The sequence below is a fragment of the Anabrus simplex genome, chromosome 1 (assembly GCF_040414725.1).
Source record: "Anabrus simplex isolate iqAnaSimp1 chromosome 1, ASM4041472v1, whole genome shotgun sequence".
NCBI lineage: Eukaryota > Metazoa > Arthropoda > Insecta > Orthoptera > Tettigoniidae > Anabrus > Anabrus simplex.
Genome location: NC_090265.1, coordinates 1197997558 through 1198014750, shown reverse-complemented (window position 1 = coordinate 1198014750; position 17193 = coordinate 1197997558). Strand labels below are relative to the sequence as shown.

At 40.9% G+C, this 17193-nt stretch overlaps 1 protein-coding gene across 1 annotated transcript in view; it reads right to left on the bottom strand.

Moving 5' to 3' along the window:
• LOC136858487 (G-protein coupled receptor GRL101-like) overlaps positions 1-17193 on the bottom strand; it is an 826319-nt gene that overhangs the window by 761882 nt on the left and 47244 nt on the right. The window contains exon 2 of the mRNA XM_068225625.1: positions 15638-15787. Within this exon, the coding sequence (XP_068081726.1) occupies positions 15638-15787 (150 nt within the window). The remainder of the gene's footprint in view (positions 1-15637; positions 15788-17193) is intronic.

Here is a 17193-nt window from a genome sequence, read left to right as displayed (position 1 = left end):
TAAGCTGTGCGAAAGTTTGTCTATACACATATGCCACATTTGCTTCAAGAGTTGAAGAGGTTGCTTGACCGAATTACAAAAGAGGATGATATCTGACTTTCGGGCCTAGGGTAGCGAATATTTGAAACAGTGCCAGTTTTTTATTGTTCGTGTGCAACTGTGGTCGAAAGTATATCGCAACTGGACGAATGGCACCAATGTGAATAGCCTACGAGGAAACTGGGAAACGACGAAAGTCCTTGGAAGCAGAGCTGAAGGTACGTGAGGGCCGAACTTCTCACCACAGTGCAGCAGCTAACCGCCAAAATGAATCAAGGGGCTACTAGAATTGTGTTTAAATTTACTACTGCTGCGTGTCCCACTCCCAGCGGGGCCGGGAGACATCATGCATGCGGTATATTCATAACCTCCCACGTATTCTGTTACCGATATTATCACATTTATCGCTTATTTATGCACTCAATAGCCTTTATCATGGGTCCTAACATGTTTTACATGCGGTGTTAAAAGTGGTGCCCTGAGTAAGTTCCTGCTGTTTCGGCCCCGCGATGTAGGGGGAACGCGTCCCCCTGTCACTCGGCGGCCCCGGGTTGGCTTTCTGGGAGGGTCAGGGGTTTTAAATTGTAAATTATGAATATCCCTGGCCTGGGATTCAACACTTTACACTTCCGCAATTTCCACATACACGCAGGTTCATAACATAGGGTGCATGTAGAGGAATGAAAAAGATTTTCCTAGGTCGACGCCCCGAACAAATAGCATTTAAAAAAACTTCCTGTTCCGTAATTGTCCTAATTGCTGTTGTTTTTAAGTTCATATTTGGTGTGAGGATTATTTCTGTAAAGTTTACTTCTTAGTTGTCTCCACAAATAAAAGTCGTACGCAGTAAAATCGGGGGAGCGGGTGGGGGAGGGCATAACACTTTCAATATTATCCCAATGTTATCCTATCATGAAAAGCCCCCTCTGTGTCTTGCAAAGAATCGTATGCAGTATGAGCTGTGGCAGAATCCTGTTGGAAATAGCCAAATATTATCTCAACATCTGTCAACATTAAAAATACTGGTGTGAGAATATTTGTGCGTTAACTCTCCGAATTTATGGTATTGTTAAAAAATATGGGGTCTAACATACGTTCTGCAATTACAGCACACTATACACTAAGTTTATGGTCCTGTAAAGGAACTTCGTGAATTAATCGCGGATTCTCAGTGCTCCAATGCCTTTTGTTTTGTGAAGAAACATGACCACTCAAATGAAACCACGCCTCATCTGAGAAAATTATTAAATGTGGCTGAACAATGCCGTCAGCAATATTATTTGCAACGTCTAATTACAGAAATTTATTCTGGCTTCATCATCACGGGGTCGTAATTGGTGGACTATAGTCCCTCTCTAAGGTTATAAATTCAATATTGTAGTAGCCCTAAGTACTGAGGAGTTTGAAATACCGACTTGTCGTGCAACATGTCGTACAGATTTAATGGGAGATCATACGAACGATGTGTTAATGTCCTCAATTATTTCTTCCAATAGAACCCTTCGTTTCAGTTTATGAATTACATCATTAAGTGACCCCGTTGTTCTTAATTTATTCACGAGTCATCTAATTGTTTCTCTACCTGGAACTGGAACCCTGGGAAATCTATCCCGAAATCGCCTACACACCTCTCAACAAGACTCGGTTGTTACATATGTGTTATACATAAGAACCCTTTGTCAAGCATTTTGTCAAGCACTGGCATTTCAACGGTGTAGTGTAGTAGTAGTAATTCAGCCACACGTGCTTTTGTAACAAACGTATCACTTCACGGCTTCACAGCTTCCCACGACATACAAACTCGAGTATCTGACCGCCTCTTGGCTATGCAGTGAATCAGCATGATGTTATAAGAATGCACCGCTCGGAGCGTGTATGTGCATGTCGACTGCCGCTCCCCGCTGGGAGCGGGACACACTGTAGAAATGCCTTTAAAATAATGTTTCAGCAATACTTGCGGATTGAAAGCAAACTGCACCTATGCCACGGCTTCAATTTGCACCACAGTGTCGTAATTGGTGCTCTGTTCATTGGCGAAGGATTTACTTCTTCCATAAGTCGCAGTTCCCCTTCATCCAATGGATGGACGTTGGCGTGTCACGTGAGAAACAGCGGGGAAGAAACTTCCTGCATAAACTACTCGAGAAACACAATCTAGTGGCATCAGCGTTATGGTCTGCGGTACATCATCATGACATTCCCTAGGATCACACATTCACGTGGGAGGTTCACTCGGTCGATTTGGTTAAAAATCCGTCTTTGTAGTTCGCGTACTCCTGTACAAGTTGACATTCTTTCCTGGGCGCAACGGGATATTCCAGAGAGGCAATATGACATGTTACACAGCTCGACATATCCAAGCGGTATTGGAAGAGCATGGTCAAGACTTCCGAATAACTTTGCTGTCCCGTAATTCGCTACCCTTGATCTCCATTGAGCTCGTATGGGACGACGTCGAACATCGTGTAGGCTACATATATCTTCCAACAGTCCGACTCGTTGGCTGAACGGTCAGCGTACTGGCCTTCGGTTCAGAGGGTCCCGGCTTCGATTCCTGGCCGGGTCGGGGATTTTAACCATAATTGGTCAATTCCTACGGCACGGGGGCTGGGTGTATGTGTTGTTTTCATCATCATTTCATCCTCATCACGACGCGAAGGTCGCCTACGGGACTCAAATAGAAAGACCTGCACCTGGCGGGCCGAACCCATCCTGGGATATCCCGGCACTAAAAGCCATATGATCTTTCATTTTTCATCTTCCAACAAGCATCCTCCACCAAATGTGGGATGCCCTGCTGGCACTATGACTGAAAATACCTTTTTTATACCAGAATGACCTACTCTCGGTCGGTCTAGCAGCAACCGGGCGAGTTGACAGTGCGGTTAGGGGCGCGCAGCTGTGATCTCGCATCCGGGAGATAGTCGGTCTAAGCCCAACTGTCGGCAGCCCCGAAGATGATTTTCCGTGGTTTCCCATTTTCACACCAGGAAAATGCTGGGGCTGTACCTGAATTAAGGCCACGGCCGCTTCCTTCCCATTCCTAGGCATTTCCTGTCCCATCGTCGCCATAAGAACTATCTGTGTCGGTGCGACGTAAAGCAAATAGAAAAAAAAAAAAGGCTAACAGCTTTCCATGCTCCACACATTGGTTGCTCTAGAAACACTGAACGTAATAATGTAACTAACCTGTGAATTAAATTCAGTGCAGTCTAGTGTCAGTCTTCTTACTTCATGTGGAGCCCTTCTCTTCTCTGAAAAGTACCGTTGGTTCACTTCTGGGAACGTCATTCCCTTTGTGTCCTACCTCTCATCGGAAAATTAGATAGACAGCTTGGTTTTTCTTCTTTACGTTCATAAGGTGATCTAAGTCCTTGGATATCCCGGCACTAAAAGCCATATGACCTTTCATTTTTCATCTTCCAACAAGCATCCTCCACCAAATGTGGGATGTCCTGCTGGCACTATGACTGAAAATACCTACGACAACCTTTTTTTTTTTTAATACCAGAATGACCTGCTCTCAGTCGCTCTAGCAGGAACCGGGCGAGTTGGCCCTTATTCTACCGGTCATCATATACAGGGTGTATCCGTGATGATATTACATACTTTCAAGGATGATGGGGAATGGCAAATGGATCAATTTGAGATAAGAAACCGTAGTTCGGAAGCGCTTTAGTCAAAAGTTATTAATAATCCAAATTGCTCAACCCTTTCCCGCCCTTAGCGCCCGCCTGTTCACTTTGTCTTCCGCGAGCGGCTGCATTATCTGCACACGTCAGCGATCTATGCGATAGTTTTTTATTTTTATAAGGCATTTATGAACACGCAGTTGGCCTACAATCGACAAGGCTTAGGAAATTAAAAAATCGAAAATCTGTCTTGAAGTAGCCTAGGAAATGGTCTTCAACTTTCACGAGCGCGGGTCAGCTGTTTCGTTCGTAAACATGGCGGGATTAAATACTGCGGATATTGAAACTGAGCTGAATATAGGCGAAGAAAGTGACACTCAGTCGTTGAATAGGGGTGGAGGTGAATTTTTAGTGAGTGAATAACATATCAATGAAGATGATTTTAGTGACGACAGTGAAGAAAGTGAAAAAGGATATCGAGAAATCGGACCTGATGGTGATGCTGCGGCAAATCACGTAACAAAAATATTCTCTTCCGTTACTCCGAATGATTATATGGATGACTAGCAAATGTACCCGTGCTTCGCTACGGTATTCTACTTAGTATGCGGATATCGAAGTAAATTGCTGTACATGCAGTGAGGAAGATTTTTCTTAATTGCATGCCTCTTAGCTTTATCCAGAAACAGCAGGGGGAGGTTCCCATACGTTGTTTTCGATGTAAAGTGCGAGTTGCGGAGTTGTAATGATAACGGCAGGTTCACTTCCCTACTGCCATGCACAATCAAGTAGGTAAATTTTCACTATAATGGGAGGCCCCATTACCTACTGCACAATCGATTTGGGGAGTTTTCGTTACAATGGCAAGCACCCTCTTCTACCAAACAGATTACAGTTGAGAAGCTTTTGTTATAATAGCAGGCACCTTCCCTGCTGCCAGTCAAACTTGAATTGTGCTGTTATCATTACGATGATAGGCCCCTTGGTAAGTTGGTAAGTTTCCATTATAATAGCAAGGCCACTATACTTAACGCCAGTCACATTTTAGATGGGTAAATTTGTTTGGCGGTCACACTTGCCTACTCACAAGCACAATCGGTTAGGGGAGTTTTGAACACAATTCCATGTTCCCTTGACTTATTCCAGTCAAATCGAGAAGGGAATTATTAATTACAGTGGTAGTCCCTCCTTACTAATGCTAGTTACAAAGGAGCTGGTGAAGGATCCCATTACTACTGCCAGCCAAAGTCGATGTGGAGAATAATGATTAAAATATCAGACGCACTCCTGCTGAGAGTCACTGTCGACGTAGAATATTAATTCTAATGCCAAATAAACCTTTTCTACATCGCTACAAATGGAATTCAATGAATGTTTATAGATCGACAGACGAAGTATACGCAAGTCTACAATATTGCAAACCTTCATATACAGATTAACTGCTGCTAAATGATATATCATATCGACAAACGGACTGTACCATAAGACGCCTCATTTAGCGGTCTAAATGGCTGGTCTTAATATATTTTATCCTTTTTCATCTATTTTTGGGTAAAATTGATTTACCAAAGTTGAATAGGTTGTAATTTGGGTAAATTTTTCTCATAGTGCATTTGGGTACTAATGTGACAGCTACAAAAAGAAAAAAATTGGCTCACGTACGGTTACTGGGTGGGCCAATGTTTGTGTAGAATTCTATGATTCTATCTTTCATATAAGTTATTCGAACTACGAATTATACGTGTACAAAGAGCAAAACGGAGGTATAATCGAGAAATAGAGACAAATCTGACTTATAAGGAATAGAGATACGAGGACACGTTATAGCACCAAAGTTATAGATCACTCCATATTGAACTGAGGTTATGCCATCCGTTTTGTGATACGACTTACCGTTTAGGCGCGAAATATCTCGAAACGAATGTTTGCACCGACATTAAGACTGCCTGAATATTCGTATATTTTTGTGGGGTAAATGATGAAATATTTTAAGATCATGGAAGCTTTCCGTCGATTACAAACTAAAACGTATAATTTTGCCTAATTTCAATTTTCTGGCTCGTCTGGCAGAATGTGCGGCAATATTTATTTTGGTAGAGGGGGATAAAATGTAGGACTATAAGGAAACTATAGCTAAAATTATGCAGATGGTCATTATTACACCATAAACGGAAAAATGTACGAAAATTTTGCCAAAATAGCCAGTGCACAGACACACGGTCGTTACGATTTTATTTATATAGATAAGGAATCTGCTCCACATACAACACTTTCTGGGCTATGTCTGCTGACCTTATCCTGAAAAACAGACCGTTCATGATATCTCCCTTATTAATCTTCCTGTCGAAAAAATGCACATGAGTAAAAATGTTTTAGAAATGGATTTCCTTCAAGATTGGTCGATTTTCAGTCAGGTTGGTCTTGTATATATTGTGGGAGAGGGAAATCAATGTATAGGTTCCCTATAAACACCCGGTTTATTCTGTGAATTTGAAATAGTATGGACCTTAAAACCAACCTTTGGATAAGTGGAGGCTATATATAAAGTTTGGTTGAAATATCTCCAGTAGTTTTCAAGTTACGAGAAATACGCCTTACACTCACGGACTTGTGCCAAAAAAATGGTCCGTTAATGATATCTCCCTTATTAATCCTCGTATTGAAATGTTGCACATGAGAAAAAAGGTTTAGAAATCGATTTACATTAAGGCAGATAGATTTCCATTAAGTTTGGCTGTGTATATTTTGTGGGAGTGCAAAATCACGGTTTCGGTTTCGTATAAAATCCAAGTCATTTCATGGATTTAGAAACAATATTGACCCTGAAACCTACCCAAGGACGGGTGGATTCTACATATGAATTTTGGTAGAAATATATATAGTAGTTTTCAAGTTATAGACAAACAGACAAACAAACAAACAAGCAAACAGACACCAAAGCTAACAAATAGGCACCTGACACGTATAACTGTACGGAAATTTCGCCAAAGTAGTCAATGTACAGACACACGATCGTTAAGATTTTATTTGCATAGATGACAGAAATGCATGAATACCTTCATTTCGTGTTTTAGTGCTCCTAAACGGCACATCAGATCAACAAACGGTTCGCACCATAAGACTTTCCTTTTATCTAGACATGTTTGGCCCTAAAACATTTTCTCCTATCTCCCATATTCGTGGGTTAAATTGAGTTACGATATTTGAATGGGGTGAAATTTGAGTTCATTTTTAACATTCTAATTTATTTTTCACATACTTATGTGGAAGCTAGTATCATAAAATTTGGTTCACGTATAGCCATTGGGTGAATCAATGTGATTACCAAATTAGATGACTCTATCTCTTCTTTGTCAAACTATGTAATATGCGTATAAAAAGCAGACAATTTAGAAATAATCGAGAAATACAGCCAAATCAAACGTATAAGGGAGAGAGAGACGACAAAATGTCATAGAACCAAAGCTGTAGATCACTCCAAATTGAACTGAGATTATGCCATCCGTTTTGTGATAGGGCTTGCGGTTTAGCAGCGAAATACCTCGAAACGAAGGTCTGCATCGTCATTAAAATTGCCCCCATATTTCGACATTCTTGGAAGTTTTGCGTCGGTTACAGGCTAAAACGTATAATTTTGCCTAATTTCAATTTTCTGGTACGTCTGGCAGATTGTGCCGCAATTTTAGGACTTTCAGGACACTATAGCTAAAAATATGCAGATGGTCATTATTACCCCTTAGGCCAGGGCCTCTCAAATGCCCAAAATCTCGCGCGTGCAAACCGAGGCGCAGAGGCACCGTGCACTGTGCATAGGTCTGACTCGGCACAACTCTGCTTGACTCGGATGGTGTAGCTCACTGAGAGCGACGAAGCGTTCGGTGATAGACGGCTTGTTTATTTGTGAAACAGACAAGCGCAAGACAACAATATAATAATGGAACAACCTGCTTCTAAGAAAGCAAAGACGTCCAAAATTCCATTTCAATCTACCTGGGAACTTTCGTATTTTTCTCAGTCGTGACGATAAAGCCAAATGCTTAATCTGTTGGACAATAATTATGTGATCATCAAAAATATGTTTTTCTATACAAAGGCTTTGCTCGAATTAAACAAGAATTTGTCGAAGGAAGATTTCCCTAAGCTGCATCGAGAAGCAGCTAAGATTACCTGGATGTTTGGTTCCACATGCATATGTGAAAGATACTTTTCTGTTTCGACTTGTACGAAAACTAGATTGCGTGCGAGTATTTCTGATTGTAGTTTAAAGGAGGCTCTCAGAATTGCTATCAGCCGATCCCTTGCTCGAGACATTACTGGTATAATTGCGAACAAAAAGGAAAAGAAGAGCTACAGAAGATAAACTGTGTGCACAAACCAAACTGAAAGAATAGATTTTTAACACCGATAACATTGTCCTATACAACACAGTGTCTCCGCTCACCACACATAACCATTTCGCAGTGAGGGGAGGAACAGCGGAGAAGTTGAAGGAGGTGGAGACAGGCCGAACGGGTGAGACAGATGAAGGAAAAAAGGAGTGGAGTTTACACTCTGGTCAACCTAATGAAGTCGTCTCCTGCACCTTGCGCTGTGCAGTGCACTGACGCATTCACCCTGAGAGGCCCTGCCTTAGACGGATAGCTGTAAGAAAATTTCTCCAAAATAGGCAATGAACAGACACACGGTCGTTGCGATTTTATTTATATAGATAGATAAGGAATCTGCTCCACATATAACACCTTTTGGGCTATGTCCGCTGGACTTAACCTGCAAAACCGACCGTTCATGATATCTCGTTTATTAATCCTCCTGTCGAAAAATAGCACATGATAAAAATGAAGTTAAGAAATGGATTTCCATCAAGGGTGATCAATATCCAGTAAGGTTGGGATATACAGTGGTGGTCAAAATAATAGAGCCACCTAGCAAAGGTTTGGAATAAAGTGCTAATTTATTACTAGACATGTTTGTACTATGATGGGAACAAAATTTTACGTTGTACAGGAACCATTACAACAGAGTCACACTGTACCACAGTCAGTTATATAGATAACACAACTCAAACTAATCAATAATATTCAAAAGAATACCAGACCACAGGGTCAAAAAAATAGAGCCAGTTGAAACAAATATTTTGTACTTGGTGTCAGTCTTATGAAATTTAGAGGAACAGTCGTTTTTGCATAGGAGTGCATTAGTACTTCGTGGGGTAACCCTTATTTTTGAGGATTGCCCTGTACCACTTACCCATAGAGTCGAATAAACGCCTGCATTCTTCACTGCTGATCGCATATCAGGCTCTCTGGATTTCTTCCCAAAGTTTATCTAAAGATGTAGCTTTTGAGCGGTCAAGTCTCTTGTCAACGATCTCCCATAAGTTCTCAATGGGTGATGCATCAAGGGATTGAGGTGGCCACTCTAATACTTCGAAATGGTGATCTTGAAATACTGCCTTATGATCCTTGCAGTGTGCTTTGGATCGTTATCGTGCTGAAATTTCCATTTCAGTGGCATTTCCTCTTCAGCATAAGGCAGCATCACATTTGCCAAGATGTCTTTGTACATTTCTACGTTCATTATGCCATTAATACGGTGTATTGGACCAATGCCGTACCATGAAAAACATCCCCATACCGTAACACTTCCACCACCGTATATCACAGTTTTTAAAGTATACTTAGGATTAAATTCCTGGCTTGGTGGGCGGCGCACATAGACTTTTCCGTCTGAGGCAAACCTATTATACTTGTATTCATCGGACCAAAGGATGTTCCTCCACCAAATATTAGGTTTTTGATCATTTCTCCGGGCGAAGGCCAACCTTTTCCGAACATTAGCTTTTGAAACATGTGGCTTCTGTCTCGCAATGCGCCCATTCAATTTTGCGGATCTCAGTCGTTTTTGAATCGTTGAGGTTGATGGTTGAACATCATTTTTGTCGCTAAACAAAATGGCTTTCAGTCGTGGTGGTGACAAAAATGGGTCTTTCTTTACTTCCCTAGTGATGAGTCTGTCTACGCGAGGACTAGTTACACGAGGTCTCCCCGTTCTCCACCTGCGGCTTTGTTTGTTTTGCCAGTCTAATGGCGTTCTGGACTCGTTTTCGCGAAACGTGTAAATCTTTGGCTATTTGATTCATGGACATCCCACTTTTGAACATCCGGAACATTACTATATGCTCATCATCACTTGTATGCTCTGCTCTGCCCATCTAGAAGAATGTAAAGAAAATCAAACGTCAATTTATATACAAAATAATATTGAGTGGAGGTTTGTTGACAAATAATATCGCTAGCCCCCAAAACAACTGCAAAACATCAATTTGAACGGGACTTCCGTAAAACGGCTCTATTATTTTGACCCATAAGATTCTTACCTTGATGCCTCTTTCCGCACGTCTAGCTCAAACGCTTCGTTTCACACGACTACAGATAGCAGCGACTTCTTCCCTGATGTTGTCTAAAAGGGACTGACAACACGGCACTCGTGGAGATTTTGCGAACTAATAGATATCCTAGTTCTTAATCCCGTCAATGGAGGTGGCTCTATTATTGTGACCGCCACTGTATGTTGTGGGAGAGTAAAATCACTTTATCTGTTCCCTGTAAACTCCCAGTCCATTCCGGATATTTGAAAGGTAATTTGCTAAATATAAAGTTTGGTTGAAAAATCTTCTATAGTTTTCAAGAGATATGCTTTACACGCACCGGCTCTTGAGTTCATTCCGGTGTGTCTTGTATCGAAAAACGGTCCGTTAATGATATCTCTATTATTAATCCTCGTATCGAAATGATGAACATGAGGAAAAGGGTTTAGAAATGTATTTCCATTAAGTCAAGTAGATTTCCATTAAATTTGGTTGTGCATACTTTGTGGGAGTGCAAAATCATGGATTAGGTTTCGTATAAACCCCCTCACAGTTCATGGATTTACAAACAATATTGCCGTAAAACTACCGAAGGAAGGTGGATTCTAAATATGAAGTTTGGTAGATATATATATCCAGTAGTTTTCAAGTTATAGACAAACAGACACCAAAGCTAGAAAATATGCAGATGGTCATTATTATACCTGAAACGGATAACTGCACGTAGATTTCGCCAAAATAGTAATTGTACAGACACACGGTTGTTACCATTTTATTTATATAGATGTTGAACCAGTCCATAATTTTGAAAAATATTACGAGCAATAGATTTCTTTTACGTTTGTTAGGAGAAAACAAAATATTCAGTGATATAGCCACTTGCACATAAATAAATGCAGAATTCAAACACGCACATTCCGGTTAAATAGATGCAGAATGGAAATTTACTTGCTCAGAGGAAATAAAATAGTATTTACATGGGAATCACTCCACTTCCAAATCAATTATTGGTTTAGAGGGATTCAGACAACGTGAGAATGTGACAAATGCACCCTACCTTTGTGTCGAGTATCACCAGTAGTGGGATGGGGGAGAAGTCTTGAACCAACAACCTTATGACTCTACGAATAGAGAAATGGATGTGATGTTATTATTAAAAATCTGAGTACATTGTGATCAATAGCTTTTTCTATATTTAACAATGCGCTCCGCTTCAGTTTTTCTAAAATAAAAGGTGAAACCTGGGAATAAGCGGAATTAAAATGTGGGCAGGAAAGGGTTAACGTACGTCCGTTGTTAACAGACGCCGTGGTGTCGGAATTTCTTCACCTTTAAGCACCCTTAAATGCTACCGACCTCAGTCGCATTTGAACATGTTAACTTGGGATTAGTAGACGAATGCCGTACCCACTGCACCACTGCGGCCGGCAGTCAAAAGTAAAGCAAAAATCGGTCCGATATCTTCGACTGTATTGTATCCTACTTGTGCCAAGAGAACAATATGGGAGACGATCCCGACCAGCAGAAGAGGCTAGGATAATAACTCGACTCGAATGCAGATGGCGTACTGTGTACTGACGTGATCGGTGTGCGATGTCTGTACTATAGGCTTAAGTCTGTGTTACGGGTTGAAGTGGTACGTTGATCAACCTTATCCAAAGGGAGTTTTACCCGGTTACGGAACTTGCAGATATGGTGTTCGTGTTTGGGCAAGCAAATGTAAGCAGCAGAGAAGCCGAACGGTTGTACAGGACCAAATATTCACGTGTGAGATATCCGCGTTACACCAAGTTTCCACGGCTGTTCCAACGATTAAGTGAAACAGGGCAATTGGTACCGCAGTACAATAACCGAGGAGGACGATGAATTGAACGGACTCCCGACTTAGAAGGTGCAGTGTTTGCTCGCGTGGATGAGGCGCCTGCAATCAGCACTCGAGCAGTTGCACGTGAAATGAATGTTTTTCATATGACTGTGTGGTGACTATTACGTGAGATGCAGCTACACCCTTACCATCCACAGCAAGCGCAGGCTTTGAGTCCTGCTGACATCGCACCTCAATTCGTGTTCAGCCAATGTGTTTTGCAGCGCCTTGCAGTCGTTCTTCATTTACCTGCGTATGTGCTTTTCACATAAGAAACCTCTTTCTACACAGACGGAATGCTAAATAGTCACAATAGTCAAATGCTTGAGCCGATGAGAATCTCCACGCTACAGTTTTGAAGGACCATCAGCGCAAACTTTCAGTCAACGTGTGGGCAAGCATAATCAGTGATTAAGTAGCAAGTCCTTTTCTTCTTCCTCCTCGCCAAAATGCAGCAGTGTGTACAGTGGTGCTCAGAGATGTACAACCCACGTTCCTGGAACAAATCCCACTTGCACTTCGTCAACGGATGTGGTTCCAACATGATGGATCCCCACCTCACTTTGGACTGACGATTCATCAACACCTGGATCGGACATTCCTTGCAAAGTAGATAGGATGAAGTGGTCCTGTTTCGTGGCCCACTCGACCCCCTGACTTCACACCACTTGATTTCTTCTTGAGGGGCCATGTTGAAAGCCTTGTGTATGGAACACGTCTCAAGACGGAAGAGGATCTCTTGGCAAGAATTCTTGCTGCCTGCGACAATCTTCAAACGAAACTGGGAATATTCAAACGGGTACGAAAGAACTTTGTGCGACGATGCCATTGACTCAGGGGGACGCCATTTTTAACATTTGTTGTGAAGGAGCAGCTTGTGAAATGTGTGCAGGTAAACGGACTTAAATGAGTAGAAGTTTGCTTCAATTTGACTCAAAGTATGGTTCCGTATCCCAAATCTATACAATGGCCGTCCTCCATCACCCCTGAAAGTTTGTAACATCATCACGGTTACACCATGTATACGTATGGCTTCTCGAATTTCGTTTTCTGTAACATATCTGTGACGGCAATGCCACTCTCCGGTTTAGAGTACTTACATTACTACTAAAACACAACTAAATTAGTTTTACATAGTGACTACTTAAAAGAATGGAGGTTTAGGGAGGGTCTGCCTTACAGGCCTGCACCAAGCTGGGAATAGCCGCAATAAATTAAATTTTAATAAAATGAGTGAAGCTAACTAACTGATAATTGTTGATTTGTACTTGTCTCTGCAATGACCTGTACTATGAACACACATTATTTGAAATCCCTTTTGCATGATGTTGAATCTGCGCAGAAACTGATAAAACAAGTCCCAGGACCCAAATGTAACTTTCTGCAGATTAAACAAAACTTTTCTAAGGCGGAAATGGAAATCAAGTGTAATTATTTTCAAAATCTTCCTCCACTCGGAGGCTGCCTAAGACAAAGAATACACATACAATTTCATTAAAAAATATACAAAAAATAAGTAATTAATGTCTCAGTCTGGCGAATACAAGTGGTGTCTGAGTATCAAAAGAGAACCCCTGAGTGCTTTCAGCCCCCAGTCGATGAACTCCTTGGTACTGATGTTGAAGACCTTCATCAGCTCTGTAGTCTTTGGGACTGTCCCTCTCGCACCGATCATGAGACCCCTCACTTCTACATCGTCCAGTTCGTATTTATTCTTATAGTACGGCACTGTAGGCTCTTAGATAGACTTCTTTTCTCGGTCCACTTCGTCTGGTTGGTCGGAGTGTGTTTCGATTTACGTTTGTTTGTGCCATATTAGTCTGTGGACACTCAGTTTTCAAACAAACTCAGTACACTAACCTCATTCATGAAATTGAATTTAAAATTACGGTGGTAAACAGAAGAGGCATTTACCCTATGCAAAAGTATCGTTCAACATTTATTTTCCTGGTTTTTGAACAAGAACAATCTTCTTCTAATTTTTCTTCTTCTTTATCTGTTTACCCTCCAGGGTCGGTTTTTCCCTCGGAATCAGCAAGGGATCCCACCTCTACCGCCTCAAGGCAGTGTCCTGGAGCTTCAGACTCTGGGTCGGGGATAAAACTACGGAGGATGACTAGTACTTCGCCCAGGCGGCCTCACCTACTATGCTGAACAGGGGCATTGCAGGGGGGATGTGAAGATTGGAAAGGATAGACAAGGGAGAGGGAAGGAAGTTAGGTACCATTCCAGCATTTGCCTGGGGGAGAAGTGGGGAAACCACGTAATACCACTTACAGGATGGCTGAGGTGAAAATTGAACCCATCTCTACTCAGTTGACCTCCCGAGGCTGAGTGGACCCCGTTCCAGCTCTCGTACCACCTTTCAGAACTTCGTGGCAGAGCCAGGAATCAAACCCGGGCCTCCGGGGGTGGCAGCTAACCACACTAACCACTACACCACAGAGGCGGACGACCAATTTTCTGTGGGTTTTAATTGTAATGAGAGAGATTTCATCTTTGTAATTCTTTCTTAATTCTTCACACCAGTTGTGAATTGCTTTTAGAGAAACGTTGCATATTCAGGAAAATGTATACTGTATGTGTATTTCATCTCCATAATGACTTTCTTGATACATAAACGTAGTTTTAAGTTTTCATATAGATAAGTGTACTGAATGTATTAAAGAAAATTAGGATGTGTGAGAAAGCGAAGTGCTTAAAGCAAACTCCTAAACTCAACAGTGGTTCACACAAACTGTAAGTAAATAGAAGTCAAGCGGCTGCAGCCAGCAGCTAATAAAAGGGCAAATATAGCTGTAAGAGCTTAAACGTGGAGACAAATAGTAAAGTAGAATATAAAATCGAAAACTGCTGTCGATATGGAAGAAAAGGCTCCTAGTCATGCTATATTCTCACAATATGAATATATTCCTGTGTGCAGTTTAGTGCAAAATATTGCCTATATTCCAAAATTAACACAAAATATTTTTTTTCTCTGGAACGACGTAGCAAAGGTTTTCTTAATGATATTCTCCATTTACTTTAGTTTCAGTTTTAGGCAACATAAAGGAATATTCATAAAAATTGTTTTAAAATAGGGAGATTTTTCAAAATCATTGACATATTTCAGAAGTGGTTAGTTGATATAAGAATAAAATATTAATGGCAATATATGAAATAATAAATAAATAAATAAATAAATAAATAAATAAATAAACGTATGGCCCCAGCTACCGTGTGCAGTCATTTAATTCGACGTCCTCTGGCAGTCTGCTAATCAATTTTGAAGTTCCGTTTTACTTTAGTTCTGTTAAAAAGCAGAATAAACCGAATATCTCATGGGCGTCATTGGGTGAGTTTTAATGTATTTTGTCGGGTAAACACCAAATGTGTTACCAGAGTTCTTTAACAGGCCGACATTTTACCACATGGAATGTCGAATGAACTCTCTTCCGCCCTTAAAAAATCCGACTACCTCACCCGGGTTTGCACCCGCTATCTTAGGATCTGGAGGTCGACACTCTACCACTGATCTACATCGGCAGCTAATATTTGAAATGACTCCAAAATATTTTATTTTATGTTACAAAAGCAAAACAATGAAGTGTTGAAACTAGTATGCACTTTATTCGAAAGTTTTCAAATTAAATTTGATTGAAATTACTTCGATATGAATTAATTTATCACCAGGTTAGGTCATATGTTCGGTTCAAATTTAAAAAAAAATATTGTTTGATAATAACTTGTACATACCACATTCAGCCACGTTGTCATTCTGCGTCTCTGCACAATCCGGCACACCACCACATGTGTCGAAGGAAGGAACACAGCGTGAAGCATCACACTGTAGTATAGGTCTACTGATATTTCCCACGGTTGTATTGCATGGCACAAAAGTTGTATCTGAAAGAAGAGAGACAGTTCTACAATCAGACGTTTTTCCTTCTTGCTGTAGTGTACACAAATTAACTGGAAAAGGAGACATATAGTGGAAACTATGAGACATGTAGGCAAAAATGAGCAATCGTACTGACATGGAAACATTTCTCCTCTCAAAGTAGTGGATTTATTTCGACCAACGGGATTCGAACCGGCTAATCACGGTGCCAGATCATATAGAGTCGACGCTTTGACGATCATTGTCACCAGGTGGAGCATAAAAATCATGAAAATGAATGTAGAATTCATTCTAATTCTGACATGGAAATTGTAATAAATTTATAACGACACTAGTGAATAAATAAATAAATAAATAAATAAATAAATAAATAAATAAATCTAAACCGATATTATAAAGAGGAAAAATTTGTATATTTGTTTGTAACGGATAGACTCAAAAACTACTAAACCGATTTTAAAAATTACTTCACCTGTAGAAAGCTACATTGCCAGTGAGTAACATGAGCTGTATTTTATTTTCAAAACAGTTCGAGGGAGGGGCGGAGGGTGAAAGGGGGGGGGGGATATAAAAATATACAAATTGTAGGCTAATATGGGCGAAATCGAATTTGTCGTACAAGGACGAGACAAAGCTCATTTTAAGTCCCTTGACGCAAAGAACAAAACTCGGTGAGCCCTACGGGCCCGAAAACCATGTTCTAAGGCTCTAAATCCAACCGTTATGTATATATTTGCACGGCACTACCCCTGCTATAGGAATCGGATAAAGAAATGAACTGCTGAAATCATGGCAACGTCAGCTCCAATACTCTTACAGCAGCGAGATTATCTACAATATATCACAAAATCCTTCCAGACGCCTGACAGACATGAAAATTGGTATTTGGAATCTCCTTTAAAAATAAAAGAACACAAATTTTTGTTTTCCGAAAATACATTTAAGGGCTGAGGGCGGCGGGTGAAAAGAAGTGAGGAAGGAGTTGAATTCTTTATATGAGGGTACATATATCTCAGAAAAGGAAGATGTTACAGACATTAAAATTGGTACTTGGAATCTCTTTTAAAAATAAATGAAAACGCTGAATTTTGGAAAATCCACATAAGGGGGTTAAATAAATAAGCGGGTGAATTTTTAAAACGAGTATCTTCCCCTTCTACCGCTCTACCCACACCTGTGGGGTTGCGGATGCGAACTGTGTAGCACATGGAGATTGGACCCTGTTTTACGGCTGGATGCCCTTACTGACGCCAACCCCGTGTGTAGGAATGTAATTACAACTGCGCATTCCTGTTGTGTTTCGTAATGTGATGTGTTGAGTGAACATGAAGAGGACAGTGTTAGGAAAAACACAAACAACCTGTCCCTGAGTAGGCTGAATTAATCACACGCGATTAAAATCTCCGACCCA